The following is a 17,397-nucleotide window of genomic DNA, read 5'->3' on the forward strand; positions in this document are numbered from 1 at the left end:
GCGCCACTGCCGGAAAGCTCTGACCGCTGCGTGGAGCCCAAGTCTCCTCCTCCCCCTCGGCCCTCAGAGGGGCCAGGCAGCTCCTTGTCTGAGTCCCGGGCCAAGCCCCCCAGCTCCTCTGGCTCTCCTCTGGCTGCTCCTCTGGGGTCTCCTTGGCTGTGGGGTTCCTGACACTCAGTCCCTTTCAGTCACAGGCCCTGGAGCACTGGGAGCACAGCAGGCCCTCCACCCTCCTTCCGGACGCCCTGTGTAGCCTGAGCCCCAGGACACGTCAGCAGCCCCTCGAGGGCTTTTGTGACCCCCAGGAACCATTAGGCTCTTGGGGCTGAAACCACTTCCCGATTCCCCCCTCCCCTCCACACCCCGCCTATTGGATTCATGTGGAAGGAAAGGGGACGAGTGTGGCTGAGAAGCCCACCTGGCCTGGGACGTCAGGACAGAGCAGGTGCTGCCCTGCCCTGGACCTTCCTGAGCCTGTTGGCCCGAGCCTGCGTGCTGGTGGCCTCCCAGCCAGGTCTTCCCTGCCCCGGAGCTCTGTCCGAATTCCCTGCCCCAGAGGTCGGAAGCGCAATCGGCATCGACCTCCGTGTGCTTAGCAGAGGCCAGCAGGGCAGCTCTTTTACAGATGGGGAAACTGAGGCTTAAAACCACGGGCTGCCTTGGCCGGTTGGTGAGAAAGCCAAGGTCAGAAGCCAGGACCTCCGAGCCAGAATAAGAACTGAGGGATATGCATGCAGGGGGGACCATGTGGCTCCAGGCCCGTTTTTGGGGGTGGGGAGGGTCACACACTGGTCTGAGTGGTACCCACCCAGTGGACAGTGGTTGATGGCAGTCTAGGCTGGTTTCCCGGGGAGGGTTCCTCAGGGCACACCACTGGCCCGTGTGAAGGTAGCAAGTCGGGGACGTTGGCAGGGGCGTGCTGGGAGGGCCCAGAGCGGGTCAGGCTGGGCGGTGGCGGACCCCAGAGGAGGGAGCCCTCAGCTCTTCAGCTGGGAAGCATTCTGTGCCCAGGCAGTGGGATCCTTCTCTGAGTCTGCTGAGGAAAGACCTGAGCCTTCCCGGGTCTCCTTCCGGGAGCAGGGGCTGCCCTCAGCCCACGGGCCAGCGGGAGGGGCTCCTCTCCTGGGGTCTCCTCTCCTGTGGCACGTGCCAGGATTGAGGAGACACTGCTGGGTTCCTCCGCCTGTCTCCTGGCCCCTTCCAGGTGCTCAGGCTGCTCAGCTCCCCCAGACAGTCCCCGAGGACAGAAGGCTGGACGGCGTCTGGGCGCCCTGGGCTGGCAGGCTTTCTGAGCCATGGACTGCCCACTGGAGCCCAGTCTGGCCCAGCCCCCGGCCCTGGGCTTATCACTCTGCTGCGCATACCTGTGCAGCAGCCTGTTGGTTTCTCCTGAGGGCCCAGAGCAGACGCCACCCAGTTCTGGCTCAGCCCCTTCCCCACGCGGGCCTCTCAAGTGGGAGGTGCTGCCCCACGCTACGTACGCCTTAGTATCCTAGGGCCTGGGCTCCTAGTTTGGGCTTTTACTGCCCCCTGGTGGCCAAGTCAGGGCTAAAGGAAGAGGAGAAGGGGGATGTGACCGGCTCTGGGTGCAGTGGGGCCAGCTGTGAGTCCACTGTGTCCTCAAGTGCTTGTCACTTGCCCACACACTCACTCATCATCACCTCAGGGGCACCCAGTGACAGGGAGACAGCTTGTTGTCGCTACTCAGCCTCAGGACAGACTGAGGAAATGAGGGGCAGGATGAGAACGCACCCACCTTTCCTGTTCGGACCTTCCAGCTGTTGGCCGCAGCGCCGCAGCGCACACCAGCCAGCTGTGGTCTCGCCGGAGGAGGGTAGGGCCCACACGTGAGAGCAGCCACAGTCGCCTGCCGCCGCCTCCAATCCCCCTGCGGCGAGAGCTTGCCTCGGCCCCGTCCTCCTGCGCAGGCAGGTGGGAGCACCAGGCGTGGCTGGAGATTTACCGTCCCTCAGTGGGAAAAGAAAGCTCATTGGTTGCATTTTGAATGCACACCGGCGGCATCCTGGGGCTGGGGGAGGAGGTGGGATGGGATCAGGGTCTCGGGTGCCGGGGCCTGGCGCCTTGGCGGCCTTTGGAGTGCGTATCTGGGGCGTCCTGCCTGGCTGTCCCTGCCACCGGAGGGCTCCTTTTCTTTGGACTGAAAGATGACTGTTGTCCTCTCTCCCTGCTGCCCCCCGCCTGCGCTGCCGTGGGGTGAAGTCCGCCCAGTCGAGCCCATCCAACTCCAGCTCCAGCTCCGACTCCAGTTCAGATTCGGATTTTGAGCCATCTCAGAACCACAGTCAAGGTGCGTGCTGGGAAAGGAGAGAGCCGGGGTGGGGACGCATGGGGCTGGTTTCCGGTGGAAAGGCTCACTGCTCTGGGAGCAGCCCCCTGACCTTCCCGGAGGCCAGTGGGGCACCGGGTCTGGTATGGAGTCCAGGGGTTCACAAGGAATCTCCCGATGTGGGCTTGCTCGTGCCCGAGTTTTAGCACACCCTGAGTCTGAACGCTGCCGCCACGGCCAGAAAAACCCGAGGGCAGGGCGCGAGGGAGGGTAGGGAGGCTTGGGCCTGGGCTGAGCTTGCCCAGGGTTTCACTTCAGGATACGCTGTTTGCCTGGACCGGGCCCTAGAGATCCGTGTCCACAGGCGTGTGGACGCTCAGGGGTCCGGTGTTAAAAGCAAAACTGGCACAGATGACCCGACCGCCAGCTGTCCGTCGCCTGGGCCCTCAGCTTTGCCCCATCTGTGTGACAGGGCTTTGAGCTGTGCGTTGTGGGTCTGCGGTGGAGGGCCCTGTTGTGACTTGGGCCCTGCCCTTGCCGGAAGCCTCCTTTCCAGCTCCTCCCAGATGGAGGCTCACTTGGCCAGCGCAGGGTCCCTTCCTCTGCCTCAGCCACCCAGCCAAGCACTCCGCTCCTGCCGCGTGCCTGGCCAGCACTCGGCCCAGGCCCCCGCAGCCTGCAGTGCTGCCTTTTCCCTGCAGGCCGCCTGGGGTACTTGTTGGGAGGCGGCACCAGACCCATTTCCTGCCCCAGAGTGGATAGGGCCCCCTGGCCCGTCGACCCCTGCCCACCCTCGCACTGGAAGCACCTGTTCTGGTGGATCGGATTGAGAATTTCCTCCACGGCCTGCAGTCCCTTTTGGAGGGTGGGGGAGAGCTGGGGGAGGCGAGCGTAGTCCGGGGGCCTGACATAAAGACACGCAGTCCTGAGGGGGCTGGGGGATGGGGTGCTCCAAGCCCACACTCTCTCCAACGGTTCTTATCTACGGGGAAGGGAGGGGGAAACCTGCCGTGCACGGGATCACATGACCAAGGTAATTGAGGGCTTTGTGTCCCTCTGTTGCCTTGGTAACAGGAATATAAACCAAGATGCCGTCTGTAGGGGACTGGAACCGAGTGTCTCTGGAGAAAGGGGAGGACGGTGGGCCGGGAGCAGTGGAGGGGCCTGCCACGGGGCTGGGCAGGCCCGAGGAGGGGCGCAGGCTGGGGGGCTGGTGTTCTGTGGCCCATGCTGTGGGCCGCCTCGCCCTTCTCAGCCAGGGCTGGTTCGTCCTGCCTGCAGGCAGAGCTCTGATCCCAGCAGCCGGAGCCGAGGAGGGCTGCTCCTTCCCTTTGCAATGGAGGGGCCCTGCGGTCCTGTCTTGGGCCAGGGCCCAGAGGCCTGTGAGGAGGGCCAGGAAGGTAGGGGTGGGGGGAGCCAGGGGTCTCTTAAGGAGGGGGTGGCCACAGGCGCAGTGCTTGGAGATAGGCGGCAGGCCCCACCGGGCCAGAGGAACCTCCGAGGTGGGTTTGCCTGGGTGTGTTTTGGGGGTCGTGGCGTCAAGGAGCTCCATGTGGTCCTGGGGGTGGAGGGGACTCTGGGGTGCACGTGGAGCCCTGAACCCCCTTCTCTCCCCCTCCCACCCTCCAACCCTTCCTCGCGGCCCTCACCAGGACCCCTGCGCTCCATGGTGGAGGACCTGCAGTCCGAGGAATCTGACGAGGACGACTCTTCGTCAGGCGAGGAGGCTGCTGGCAAGACGAACGCAGGAAGGGACTCCAGGTGCCTGGGCCGGAGGGGAGGAGTGGGCGTGGGCGCACCGGGGCAGCTCTGCCTGGCCCTGCTGTAATCGTGGGGCCTCCAGGAGGTGGGCCAGGACGGGGGCTCCCCGGGGTGAGGCAAAGGGAACCTCTGAGCCCACCGGGCGGTGCCCTGCCTAGGCATTGAGGTGGGCCTGGGGGCCTCGGGGGGCATCCTTCCTCCCCTTGCTGGAGGGTGTGACTGCCTGGCAGGGAGGGGCAGGACGCTCAGGGAGAGGAGTCCATCACCACCCGAGAAGGGGGGCAAGGCGGTGCCCAGCAGCCCGAGGACCAGCCTTGGTCCCAGGCGTATGGGACAGTGGGGGCTGGTTCCTCTGCTCTCGGGCTCGGGCCAGGGGTCCCTTCCCCCTTCCCCAGGTGCACTGGCCCAGGGAAGATGACGTGTGGCCTTCCCCCAGAGTGGGGTAAGCCGAGGCCCCTCCTTTGGACACCCCCAGGCCTTGGGAGCGAGCCCACCTCAGGGATGGCTGTGCGTTCTCAGCCTCCAGCCCAGCGCAAGTGCCAGCCTTGGCCCCAGGACTGTGGGGTGGGCTCAGCAGACTCGGGGTCTGGGCCCCGCCCAGCAAGGGGCGGGCGTCTGGTGTCACCACGCTGGCACCTGTGACCCTCCCTCCCTCCCGGGGCTTTGGGCTCAGGCTGCCGCTGGCGGGGACTGTCCTGCAGGGTGCCGCACCGCACCGGCATTCTGAGCCTGCAGTGAGCAGCGAGCCCCGCCGGGATCCCAGAGCCTCTCAGAGCCAGCGTGCTTGTCTCTGGGTTCTTTGCTCTTTGAAGGCAGCTCAGATGCATTCTTTCTTTCCTTTTCTTTTAAGCCGGCAGTGACCGCCTAGAGCTGGCTGAGGGGGTCTCCTGAGCTGTAGGGGGAGCGCCGGGCGCTGGCCTGGCCCCAGGGAGGGGCCGAGTCCGTCCCAGAGCCCCAGAGCATTGTTCGCAGGGTGGGGCCCCCTCCCCTGAGCACAGGGTGGCCTGACAGGGTGTCGTGTCTGCGTTCAGGTTGAGCTTCAGTGACAGCGAGAGCGACAACAGTGCCGACTCCTGCCTACCCAGCCGGGAGCCCCCTCCACCCAAGAAGCCGCCCCCACCCAACAGCAAGGTAGCGTCCTAGAGGCCGGCTGAGGGTTGGGCCTGGGGTTTCTCCAAGCGTCTGAGGCTCAGGGTGGTGGGCGCAGAGGAAGGTCATTTCACCCCCAGGCCCCAGAGATCGTCAGCTGCCCAGGAGGGGCTGCCCTTAGAGTTGGGTCCAGGGCCAGAGGAGGGAGGACAAGCAGGCCTGGGGCCTGGGAAGGCGGTGGCCCTGGGGGCTGGGGAAGGGGGTGTGGGCTGGCCCTCACACAGACCTGGGGTCACCCTGCAGACGTCAGGCCGCCGGAGCCCGGAGCCCTGCAGCAAGCCCGAGAAGATCCTCAAGAGGGGTGCCTACGACAAGGTGGGGGCTGGGGGGTGGGGGGACCTACGACAAGGGGGGGGCTGGAGTGGGGAGGGGGCTGGGATGGGGAGGGGCCTGTGACAAGGCGGGGCTGGAGTGGGGAGGAGCCTACGACAAGGCAGGGCTGGGGCGGGGGTGGGGGGGGCTATGACAAGGTTGGGGCTGGGGGAGTGGGGAGGGCCTACGACAGCACCAGCCTGGAGCTGACGTGGGTGTGGTCAGAGGGCTACGCGGGGCCACGCGCTGAGCGCCTCTCTGTCCCCCAGGCCTACACTGACGAGTTGGTGGAGCTGCACCGGAGGCTGATGGCGCTGCGGGAGCGCAACGTGCTGCAGCAGGTACTGGATGCAGCCACCCACGCCGCGGCCCCCGGAAGGCAAAGCATCTCAGAGGAGTCCCGGGTGGGGTGCCCCTGAGGCCCGTGGGCTGCTGACCCCGTTAGGCAGCCCCAGGGAATCACTCTCCATTCTCCTCGAGGGCCTGGTGGGGGGCGGGGTCCACGCCAGCCTAGCGCCCTGTACACTGAAGCCACCTGCCACCACCCTCCAGATCGTGAACCTGATCGAGGAGACCGGCCACTTCAACGTCACCAACACCACCTTCGACTTCGACCTCTTCTCCCTGGATGAGACCACCGTGCGCAAGCTGCAGAGCTACCTGGAGGCGGTGGCCACATGACCCTGGGCCGGGTGCCGGGCCGCGTCCCCGGGGTCCTGGGAGGCCATGTCTGGGCCCCGCCTTCCCTCCTCTCTCAACTTGCCCGCCCGCAGCACTGCCTTAGTGACCGCCCTGTCCTCGGCCCACACGGCCAGCTGCACTTTCCTCGTCGGGAGCCCCGGGGCCGAGGGGCCCAGGCCGGCGCTGCTGCTCCCCGACACCCTGGGGCCGTCACCTGGGCCCCCCTTGGAAAGTGGCTTGTGTACTCCCGAGGGGGAAGAGACGTGCCCCGCAGTGGGGGCCTCGCTCCTCGGTGGGGCGTGTGGCCCAGCTTCACTGCCCGGGCCCCTCTGAGAGGCTGGGGCACTGCCTCCGGCCTCCCCCAACGGTTCGGAACACCCCGCCGCGCCCCAGGACCTCAGAGGGCTCCTGCCGCACCAGGACGGGCCCGGCTCGTCCTCCGCGTCAGCCAGACACGGCCCTGTGTCGGCTCTCACTGTGCTGGGACTCCGTGCTGTATAGTTCTCTCTCTATTATATATATATGTCTGCACTGTAGGTACCGAGCGGTTCCCGGGTGTGCATTTCCAGGGCAGCAGTGCACGTGGGGGTGGGGGGTGTAAGGCGGGACTTGTAGGTTGCGATGTCTCCGCTGCCCTTGGCGTCGGGCTGAAGGCCGGGCTGGAGCGCCAGCTCACCCTCTCCAGGTGCAGGGAGGACGCCTCCTGCCGCTCCCGGGGCGGTGAACACTGCGCGCCGCCGTCTCCAGGAGCCGCCCTCCCGGCCCCCAGCCAGCCGCGGGCTGAGACTGGGTCGGCGTCCTGGGGCTCGTCCTCTTCCTCCTTCCATAGGATCCTCTTCCTTCTGTTGACCGAGTCTTCGAACTTTGGAAAAAATGAGCTTTTGCCAAATAAGACGGGATAGTTTGTGGAGTTTTTTGAGGAGCGTCAGGACTCAGAACCAGCCCCTCGTGCCTGGGCCCCGGCCGGCGACAGGCCCTCCCACCCCTGCGATTCACGCCGGTCCAGGGCTGGAGACCCAACTCCTCGCACGCCTGAAACTCTCCAAGGGCCAAGCCAGGTCCTCCCTCCCGGCCAGAACGCCCTCACAGAGTCAGCCCACCTTGTGGTGGGCTCCTGGGGGCTGGGGACCTCGACTCAAGGCTCCTCTGGTCCCCACCGGCTCCAGGAGAGGAGGCCAGGGCTGGAGCCAGGCTCACTTCTCTCCCACCCACTGTCGGACGGTCCCTCCTCCCCCCAGTTTGTGAATTCCCACGTGGGGCGTGCCACGCTCCCCTTCCCTGTGGTCCCTGACCATTGTCACTGCTCCGATTCTGTCTGTCTGTCAGGCAGACCCCAAACACTCCCTCGGGAGCCCCGCCTCCAAGGCTTCCCCGAACGCCAGCCTTCCTGGTGAGATCCCAGGACTCGGGGAAGGCCCGAGAACTTTCAGAGGAAACTGCCGTGACTCCTCGCCATCTGCTCTGATTCTCTCCCAACCCCACTGCCTTGAGGTATTAGGAAGAGGGCAGGCCTGTGTGGCAGGCTCCGTGCTGCCACCGTCCCCTTCTCCAGGCAGGCCAACAATACTCCGAAGTGGGGCACTTCTCTTCTCTGGAAACTCTAAGACATTGGACAGAAAGGACTGGTCCGAGAGCAGCAGCTGCCTGGCCCTCTGTGCACAGAGGCCGCTGGGGGTCGCGGGTGGGAGCCTCAGCCCAAGGGCCCCAGTCTTTCTCCTTCCGGAGGATCTCCTGGGAGGGGCTGTAGGCCCTCCCGGCTCTGTGACTCGGGCGGCCCTCTGCTCAGGAGCCAGGCTCTGCCCCTGAGGCAGCTAGAGGAAGGCCAGGCTCTCGGGCCTGCCCTTTGCAGTAGCAGCAGCAGCAGCATCTGGCCCTGCCTGCTGTTTCCAGGGCCTTTGGAAGCACCAACCCATTTCTGTTACCTCCTCTGGCCAGAAGGCCCCAGTGCTGGCCATGTGACCACCTGATGGACGTGCCAGGCAGCCAGGGCCCCGACCACGGCATTCCCAGCTGCTCCCCCCACCCCACCCCCAGCTGCCCGGCAGCTGGGCCCACCAGGGCTCTGGGGACGCTTCCATAGGAAGGGGCCGGCACTTTGTGATTGCCGTGTGTTTAGTGTTAAGCCCCCTGACCCCAGTGCAAACCCCGGTGTTTTGCTATCTCCTGAAGAAAATGTAAACCGACGCCTGAAAGCAAAAGGTATCGAATACCTTTCTTACCCACAAGGGTTTTTACAAAGAATGTGTCTAACTAGGAACTAGGACACTCATCGGCCCGAGACCAACTCCTGGATAAGAGGAATAAAGGAGAATTGTGTTTGTAATAAGTTACAGGATTGTTTCTGTCCTGGATTTTAAACTTTTTGTTAAATTGTGAAATTATGGAGGAGTTTTATAGAAAAAAAGTGAAATAAAGTCAGATGGGAAAGCAGAGATCTGTTCAGCTTCATGTATCTGCTTGCTCCCCCCCCCCCGCCCCGCTGTGGGGTTGGTGGGTGGAGCCACAGAGCACCATGGGGTTCCTCGTCTCCTCTCCCCGTTCCAGTGCTTCCAGACCGATGACCAGGAAGAGGAGAGAGGGCTGGAACCGAGCCTGTTGGGCATGACGAGTGGGGACAGGGAATGTGAGCGAGGCTGGCATCCCGTAGGAAGAGAGTCGGCACCACCAGAAACCCAAGAGGCGCGAGATGGCGGAGAACTGAGTGTCTGGTCCTGCTTCTGATGGTGTGTTCTTCCCTTGCACGCAGGCAGCAAGTTTTGCGTTAAAAAGCAAGCCTAACTTCACAATGTGGACGAATGGGTGGGTGGATGAGTGGGTGGATGATGGTGGGGGGGGTGGATGGATGGATGGATAGGTGGGTAGATGGATGATAGCCAGACAGAAAATGTGAGACATCTTTTGCCAGGGGCCAGGGTGCTTGTCTGCCAGTTTGTCTGTGGTGGGTTTTGCTCTGGACTTGGTGTGGCAAAGCTGAGTGAACCCCAAGGAGACGGCTCTCCCAGGCCCTATCTGAGCAGCCCTGTCCACTCTGGGCTCCAGTCCCACCAGCGGAGCAGAAGTTCCATTCCTGAGTGGTCGGCATTGCAGGCCAATACTCTCTGCCCACAGCAGATAATTAAAATCACTTTTGTGGGTTGGCAGCCACTTGGGGAGTCAGCTGGCCACACCAGGGTACTCGGGAGCATTTCTTCTTTCTTCTAGTCAGTAGCCAGAATTTCCATTTCCAACATCAAGGCTATGGCCTCCCTGCCCTGTCTTTCCTACCAGAGATTCTGCAGGCCTTTGGGGACAGTTTCTCATCTGAGCTCCTAAATTAGGGACACAGAGTGAAAGAGGGTCCAGAGTGGTTCCCACCGCTCCCAGGCCCCCATAACACAGTAAAGGACGACTTATGTGTAAAAATACAATAGGGCTTGCTACGAGCCAGGCGCTGGGCTGGGAGTTGTCTCACGGATTCCACAAACACTCGATGAGGGTAGGGACTGCTGTCAGAATCCCCACCGACAGATGAAGCAACAGCCTGCAAGCGTTGACCCGCCTACAACAATACAGCTAGTAGGCGCATTCCCTGAGACTCAAGACCAGGTAGGTGTTAATTTTGTTGCTTACAGTCAATCTTTCTTTGTATTTATCCATATACTGACTCCTTGGGGTCCCCTTCTTTCATTCTGTGTTTCTCTCTGGAATCATTTTCCTTAAGCCTGAAAAAATCTCACTAGCATTGCATTTAGTGCAACAATGAATTCCCTCAGCTTTTGTTCATCTATAAACATCTTCATTTCGTCTTTATTCTGTAAGGATATTTGCATTAGGTATAGAACTGTAGATCGGCAGGTATGGTCTGTCCCCACTTTCCACGTGCTGCTCCATCGTCTTTTGGCTTCCATTGTTTCTGTGGAGAAGTCAGCCATTCAGTCTCACTGTTGCCCCTGTGGGTATCGTGTGAACAGTTTCTTACATTTTAGCGATTTGTTTCTTCTATCGATATGACATCTCTGCCCTTTTCAATGTTTTGCCTTGAATTTTTTCAAATCTTTTTTTTTTCAAATTCTAAATGTATATTTGGGTGATGCAAGCACAAGTTCAAAGTTTTCAAGGGCACATGTGCAGTAAGCAGTGAACCTCATTCCTACTTCTTTTCCTTCTCCACTTTCTTATACAGCTCTTGAGAGCCATCTGTGCATGAAGAGGACATAGTTCCTTTACAAGTGGCAGCGTACATGCATCCTTTTCTCCTAATATATCTTAGAGTTCATTCCAAATTAGCATGTTGTGTAAACGCACAGTAGTTTACATAACTAGTCCTGCTGGTGGGCATTTAGACCATTTTCCCTCATTTAATTCCGTGACCACACATAACTATACACGTGCAGGTGTGTGATAGCATCTATGATTAACAGCTTTGGCAGTGGACTTGCCTATTTTCTACCAAGTTTCTTGGTATTTATGTCTGTGTGCTTGTGTGTCTATGTGTATTTTTAGGAGCTCCTTATGGAATATGAAATGTAGGACTTTGCAATGTATTCTGTTCCCCCCAGTTTGCCTGCAGGTTTTGTTTATGGCATTTCCCACCGTGCTGGAGTCTTTCCTTTCAATGGCTTTAGAGGTTGTTACTTCTTGTCTAGGATGATTTTTCTATTTTTTTAAAGTTCTCTCATGATTTATTCCCTCTCTCCTTTTTTCTTTCTCACCTTCCAGTTTGCCGTGAGCTAGGGCCCCACTGATGCATTACTCATTTCCTGCATATATTTCTGTCTGTCCCTGACTTCTCTCTTCTGCACATCTATTTATGCCCATCACTGAGCTTTTAGTTACCGCTGCTTTGTAATTTAGATAATATCTCGTAGGTCTAGTCCCCCTTCATCAATATTCTTTTTTTTTTTTTTTTTTTTTTTTTTTTGCGGTATGCCGGCCTCTCGCGTTGCGGAGCACAGGCTCCAGACGCGCAGGCTCAGCAGCCATGGCTCACAGGCCCAGCCGCTCCGCGGCATATGGGATCCTCCCGGACCAGGGCACAAACCCGTGTCCCCTACATCGGCAGGCGGACTCTCAACCACTGCGCCACCAGGGAAGCCCTCAATATTTTTAAAGAAATTTCCCAGATATTCTTGCATGTTTGTTTTCCATATAACCGAATCAGCTTATGTTGTAAAATGTTTTTCTTTATCGTGTTCTGAAGTTTCACATTAACATTGTTTTTAATTCTAATTTAAAAAAAAAAAACATATCCTGGGTACCATCTGGTGGACTCCCAGAGAACTCTCAACCATTGTGTCTTCAGGTGTTGCTCCTCCCCTTTTCTCTTCTCCCTCTCTGGACCTCCTATGACATAGATTGGAACCTCCAGGATTATTCACCTTTCAGATCTCTAACCAACTCCCATTATGCATATGTTACACGTTTTGCAATTGTGCTACAGCTCTTGGATATCCTTTTCCTCCCTCCCTTCCTCTCTCCGTCCCTCCCTCCCTCCCTCCCCTCTTTCCTTTCTTTCCTTCCTCTTCACTTTCCAGTTTGGGAAGTTTCTATTAACATATCTTCAAGGTCCCTGGTCCAGCTACTAATGAGACCCTCAAAGGCATTCTTCGTTTCTATTATAGTTCTTGATTTCTTGTTTTTTTAAAAATTATTTATTTTGGGGGGCTGCACTGGGTCTTCGTGGCTGCGCATGGCTTTCTCTAGTTGCGGTGAGTGGAAGCTACTCTTTGTTGCGGTGCATGGGCTTCTCATTGCAGTGGCTTCTCTTGTGGAGCTCGGGCTCTAGGCACGTGGGCTTCAGTAGTTGTGGCGCACGAGCTCAGTAGTTGTGGCTAGGGGGCTCTAGAGTGCAGGCTCAGTAGTTGTGCACGGACTTAACTGCTCTGTGGCATGTGGGGTCTTCCCAGACCAGGGCTCAAACCCGTGTCCCCTGCATTGGCAGGAAGACTCCCAACCCCTGTGCCACCAGGGAAGCCACCAGGGAAGTTCTTGAATTCTAGCCTTTCCTTTTGATTTTCTCTTAGAGTTTGCATCTCCGTGTTCACATGACTCATCTGTTCTTGCATGATGTCCAGTAGGGCCTTAGCTGTAGCACGTTAATCATATTAATCATAGTTGTTTTAGGTTCACAGTCTGATAAATTCAAAATCTCCGCTGCCTTGGAGTGTGGTTCTGACCCTTGCCCTGTCTCTCCGGACTGTTTTTTGCCTTTTAGAATGTTCTATAATTTTTTTGTTGAAAGCTAGACCCAGTATACTGGAGAAAAGGAACTGAGCTGAACAGGCCTTTAGGGGGAGGGTTTATGTTCCTCTGGCCAGGAGTTAGGCTGTATTCACTGTTTGCTGTAGCTGGAGGTGTCCTTGTTTTTGTCTATCCTGAAACCCTGGGTTTCCCTAGTGACTCTTTGTAATTAAAATAGGGTCTGAGCCTTGCAGTCCTTTTTATCTGTAAAACCCTGTTATACAAGAGGCCTCTTGGTGTGGTGGTAAAATGTGTGACAGGGGAAGCGTTCTGTGGCCTCCACCTTTTAGGGAGCTTGTGCCCTTGGACCGTGACCTTCACAAGTGCTTCTCAGCTTTTTGTTTTGTTTCGTTTGGTATCCTTAGGTGAGAGGAAGCCTAGAGAGGCCTGGAGGTGGGTGTTTCCCTTCCCCCAGGTCAATGAAACGCTGGTAAAACCCACTTTGGTCAGGCCCTGCTAAGATAGTTTCCCTTGAGGGCAGGCCTTTGTTAAGGAGAACAGAGTGCTCCGAGACCTGTTTCAAAACAGTTACTTTCCCCCTCCTTCTGCAGGAAGCACCAGAGTTGATTTTGTTTTTACTTGTTCTCTCAGATCTTCACTGTGAGAACCTGGGGGGCTCTTGAAATGTGTGTCCCCCCGCCCCAAGCCTGGGTCTCCAGGCGTTCTTACCCCTCAAGCTCATCCACGCTCACTCTCCAGCAGTGAGTCAGCGCCACACCCCACCGGACACTGGCTCCGGCAGTGGTTTCTGCCCCAGGTAAGCAGAGTGTCCGTGTATCCACCCCTCTCCTGTTCATAGGGTAGGGGTTTGCTCTGCGACCTCAACTCACTGACGGACCCAAGAAGTGTCAATTCTCAGTTTTTCAGCATTCTTCTTGTTGTGAGCACAGAAGTGACGGCCCCCAAGTCCTTTACCCGTCAGACTGCAAACTGCTCTAACCAGCTCCCCTAGCTTATCTCTTGGATGTGATTTCCTAGTCCCCATCCAAGGAAATAGCTCTGTTTCCCTGGGTGTCAGTTCTTCTGTGTCAGCCTCTTGTCTCCTGATGTTGGCCTCTCTGGACATTTCATGTTCCTTGTTTGTAAACACGACTCTTTTTTTTTTTTTTTTTAAATTTTTATTTATTTATTTTTGGCTGCATTGGGTCTTCATTGCTGTGCACAGGCTTCTCATTGCAGTGGCTTCTCTTGTTGCAGAGCATGGGCTCTAGGCGCGTGGGTTTCAGTAGTTGCAGCACGTGGGCTCAGTAGTTGTGGCTTGTGGGCTCTAGAATGCAGGCTCAGTAGTTGTGGTGCACGGACTTAGTTGCTCCATGGCATGTGGAATCTTCCCGGACCAGGGCTTGAACCCGTGTCCCCTGCATTGGCAGGAGGACCCCCAACCACTGCACCACCAGGGCAGTCTGTAAACACGACTGTTGAAGGAGGGTTCCCTTGAGTGTGTCCTGGGCTGTGACGGCCTCATCATCCTCCCTCTGAGCCTTGCTTTCAGCTGTGCCCCCCCTCCCCCCCCATTCCCCTATCTGAGCCAAAGGCCCTGCTGTGTAGCACGATCACGCCTACCAGTTAATCCTTACGTCTTTTCTATGGGTCGGGTGCAGGGTGGCACTTAGTATGTACCCCTTGAACCACAAGTCCAGTGTGTGAACCCCTGAAGCCAGCCAGGCCCCCTCGCCGTATAAACGGGAGCTGGTCGATCCCTTCCGCAGATGGACCTCAGGGTGACCGTGAACATTAGGAGGTGTTCCTGCACCATCTCTCAAAAGGGGTGCAGCAACCCCTCAACCTCTCACTGAAAGAAGAACTGTATTTTTCAAAGTAAAGACACCCATGAGCTTTATCGCGTCCGTTTTTGTCTCTTCCGGAGCCCTCAGCGTGAAACTCCTCACCCACCCCAGCACTATGGACGTTTCCGGGAGGGGCCGTCCTGGGCACTGTGGGGTGTGGAGCATCATCCCTGGCCCCCCATCCACCAGTTGCCAGGAGCACCTGCCTGCCTAGCTGTGACAACCACAGATGTCTCCAGATGTTGCCCAGTGTCTCCTGGGCTGGGGCGAGGAGGGGCAGAATCACCCAGGTAAGAACCACGGCTCTAGTGAAACCAAGCTTATTATTCTCCTACATTTAAAACGCTTCCCCAGAGAGGGGCATCTTCGTTCAGACCGGCTCCCTCACTGGGAGCAGTTCCCTTCCCTCTAGAAGGTGGCTTCTCTATCATCCAGCAGGAGAGGCGGGTGGGCAGGGGGTGGGCGGGTGTCGGCAGCCACTTCCTAGAGGAAAGGAGCCCACAGTGCTCTCCCGGCCCCTAGGCTTTGTCATATTCCCTGTAAAATCTTTCCGTTTCAGCTAGGCTTCCTTGGGCACCGCGGCCCTCTTCAGTTTCATGGTCACCCCTGTAAAGGCATCAGGTTCCAGGTGGGGCCTTCCCTCCACCCCTACCAGGAGTCCCCACCACCACGGGACGAGGGGTCAGTGGCCGAGTCTGCTCTAAGGACACAGAGGGCCAAGTGGCATCGGAACGGCGGGAGGCCTTGATTGGGGAGCCCCGAGAACAGGGGTGCAATAGGCCCATCCCGGGGTGCCAGGAGAACTTCCATCCTGTCGTGGACGCAGCCTCCCCTGCGTGTCAGACTCCCCAGAGGCACCGGGGGTCCCCGCTAGGGAGATGGCATTTTAGGAAGCACCCCAGGGCCTCGGGCGCAGCGACCCTGCCCGGACCCCCTCACCCAGCTTGAGGATGGTCCACTTGAGGATCTTGGCACTGAGGTGACCTCCACGTTCACAGTGTCAATGCCCTGCCTGCCCAGTGAACTCCATGACCGCAGGGTCTCCGTCGTAAACGACATCTGACAGCCCGCTGGACAGGCTCTTGAGCTGCGGGCAGAAGGCGACGGCGTGTGCACGTTGATCGGGCACTGTTGTTTGGGGCTGAGGGGTCAGGGAGCTCCCAAGCCGCCCCTGCATCCACCAGCAGCCCCCAAACCCAGCTCCCCAGGCCGGGGGCTCCCCCTCTGAGGTCACGTGTCACTCTCGCCTCGACCCTGGGGGGTTGGGTCCCCACCCCCATTGCCTCCTACGGGCCAGGGGGGCCACACGCAGATCCACCTGCCATCTCTCTGGACTCCCATTCCCGGCCCAGGCGGGCACCTCGGTGGGCACCTGTGCCCCAGCCTCCTCTGGACAGCCGACTCTTGTTGACCCTGAGCCCCAGCCCCATGGCACACTGGTCAGTCTTCCGAACGGGGTCAAGGCCAGCTGGCTGGTCTTCAGGTCATCCGGCAATCTGTCCCAAACCCAGGGGACGCCGCAGAACGTGGTGGGCTTCACCTGCCACAGCATGTCCATCAGGGAGCCCCGTGCCGCCCGACCATCATTCAATGATCCCCCTTATTGTTTGATACTTAGGTGGGTTGTTTTCTTCCCTCCATTTTTATTAGATAACATGTCAGGGTGAACATCCCCGTAGCTTCAGCTCTGCCTGCACACATGATTACTTGTGCTGTTGTCTGGATTGACTTGAAAATTCAAGATGGCGCACCATTCATTCATCTTGGCAGAACCAGGTGATGCCCTCTGATCCAGGTGGGGCCTCTCCCCTCCACTCCAGACTCTCGGCTACAACTGCCCACTCCTTGTGTCCCCGTCTAACAGGCATCTCAAACTCAACACGGCCCAAACAGAATCCCTGATGTCATCCCCTACCCCAGCCTTCCACAATCTCAGTTAAACGGCAGCTCCATCCTGCAAGTTGCACAGGCCAGAAATCTCGGCCATCCTCCGCGCATTTCATTCTCTCAGACACCCGATCCGTCAAGGCTCTGCCTCCAGAATCTGAGCGCTTCTCATCCCCTCCCCCACTACCATCCAGGTCCAAAGCATCTTCATCTCAACCTCAACTATGTTTCCACCCGGTCTGTTTTCCCTGAAGCCACAGAAGGGCGCCTGTGAGCACCTGAGTCAGGTTCGGTTCTGGGCTGCCCACAGCCCTCCAGGGCTCCCTCGGGGTAAAAGCCCCAGGTCCTCCCCTCACCTGCCCCCGCAGCCCACAAGGCCGTGTCCCCTTCCTGCCCTCACCTTCTCCCACTCCCCCACCCCCTCACTTTGCTCCAGCCAGAGTGGTCTCCTCTCTGTTCCTCCAACTTGCCAGCCAGGTTCCTGCCCCAGGGCCCTAACACTGCCCCATTACCTCTGCCTCGAGCACCTTCCACCAGATACGTAGCACCCTCCCCCACCTCATTTAAGTCTTTCTTGAAATTTCTCTCTCATAGAGGTTCTCCTTGGCCACCATATGTTAAAATTTCAAACCCCAGCCCTGACTAGTCCACCCCCTTCCTGTTTCAGTTTCCTCTGGATCACTGTGTACTCACTGGATACTTTATTATGTTGACCGGACAAGCCCCTGGAAGTCTCTTATGCCCTGTCTGAATCTGGAAAATGGGCATTTATTCATTGAACACACACCTGAGGGGCCAGTGCTCTCCTAGATCCTGGGGCCCACGTGGAACAAGGCAGTCCAGCCCCTCGCCCTCATGGAATTGACCAACTAAACAAATAAATGATACAACCATGGTCGCAGGGGGCCAGTAGGGCCGGGCAGAAAATTTTAAAAGGGTGTGCGATAGAGAGTGAGTCTGGGTGGTGAGCTTGGGGAGTCAGGGTGATCAAGAACGACCTGGCCGTGGATGAGAGTCGCTGGAGAAGAGACATAGTTAATAACAGCCAGTGTAAGAAGAATAATTAATGCTAATGCAATGCTTCGTGTGCCAGGAGCTATTTTTTAAAAAATAATTAATTTATATTTTAAGAAAGACTTCCTGAGTCTTTTGTCTTTTTTGTTTTTAATTTTTGGCTGCGTTGGGTCTTTGTTGCTGCGTGTGGGCTTTCCCTGGTTGCGGCGAGCGAGGGCTACTCTTCGTTGCGGTGCGCAGGCTTCTCACGGTGGTGGCTTCTCTCGTTGTGGAGCATAGGCTCTAGGCGTGTGGGCTTCA

At 58.2% G+C, this 17,397-nt stretch overlaps 1 protein-coding gene across 3 annotated transcripts in view; it reads left to right on the forward strand.

Moving 5' to 3' along the window:
* MLLT1 (MLLT1 super elongation complex subunit) overlaps window positions 1-8,609 on the forward strand; it is a 128,223-nt gene extending 119,614 nt beyond the window's left edge. For all 3 annotated transcript variants that reach the window (XM_079918497.1, XM_079918496.1, XM_079918498.1), the window contains 6 exons: window positions 2,221-2,308; window positions 3,940-4,048; window positions 5,080-5,179; window positions 5,441-5,512; window positions 5,779-5,850; window positions 6,062-8,609. In XM_079918497.1, the coding sequence (XP_079774623.1) occupies window positions 2,221-2,308; window positions 3,940-4,048; window positions 5,080-5,179; window positions 5,441-5,512; window positions 5,779-5,850; window positions 6,062-6,190 (570 nt within the window). In that variant the 3' untranslated portion in view covers window positions 6,191-8,609. The remainder of the gene's footprint in view (window positions 1-2,220; window positions 2,309-3,939; window positions 4,049-5,079; window positions 5,180-5,440; window positions 5,513-5,778; window positions 5,851-6,061) is intronic.
* The last annotated feature ends 8,788 nt before the right edge of the window (window positions 8,610-17,397 follow it).

The sequence above is a fragment of the Stenella coeruleoalba genome, assembly GCF_951394435.1.
Source record: "Stenella coeruleoalba genome assembly, chromosome: 3".
NCBI lineage: Eukaryota > Metazoa > Chordata > Mammalia > Artiodactyla > Delphinidae > Stenella > Stenella coeruleoalba.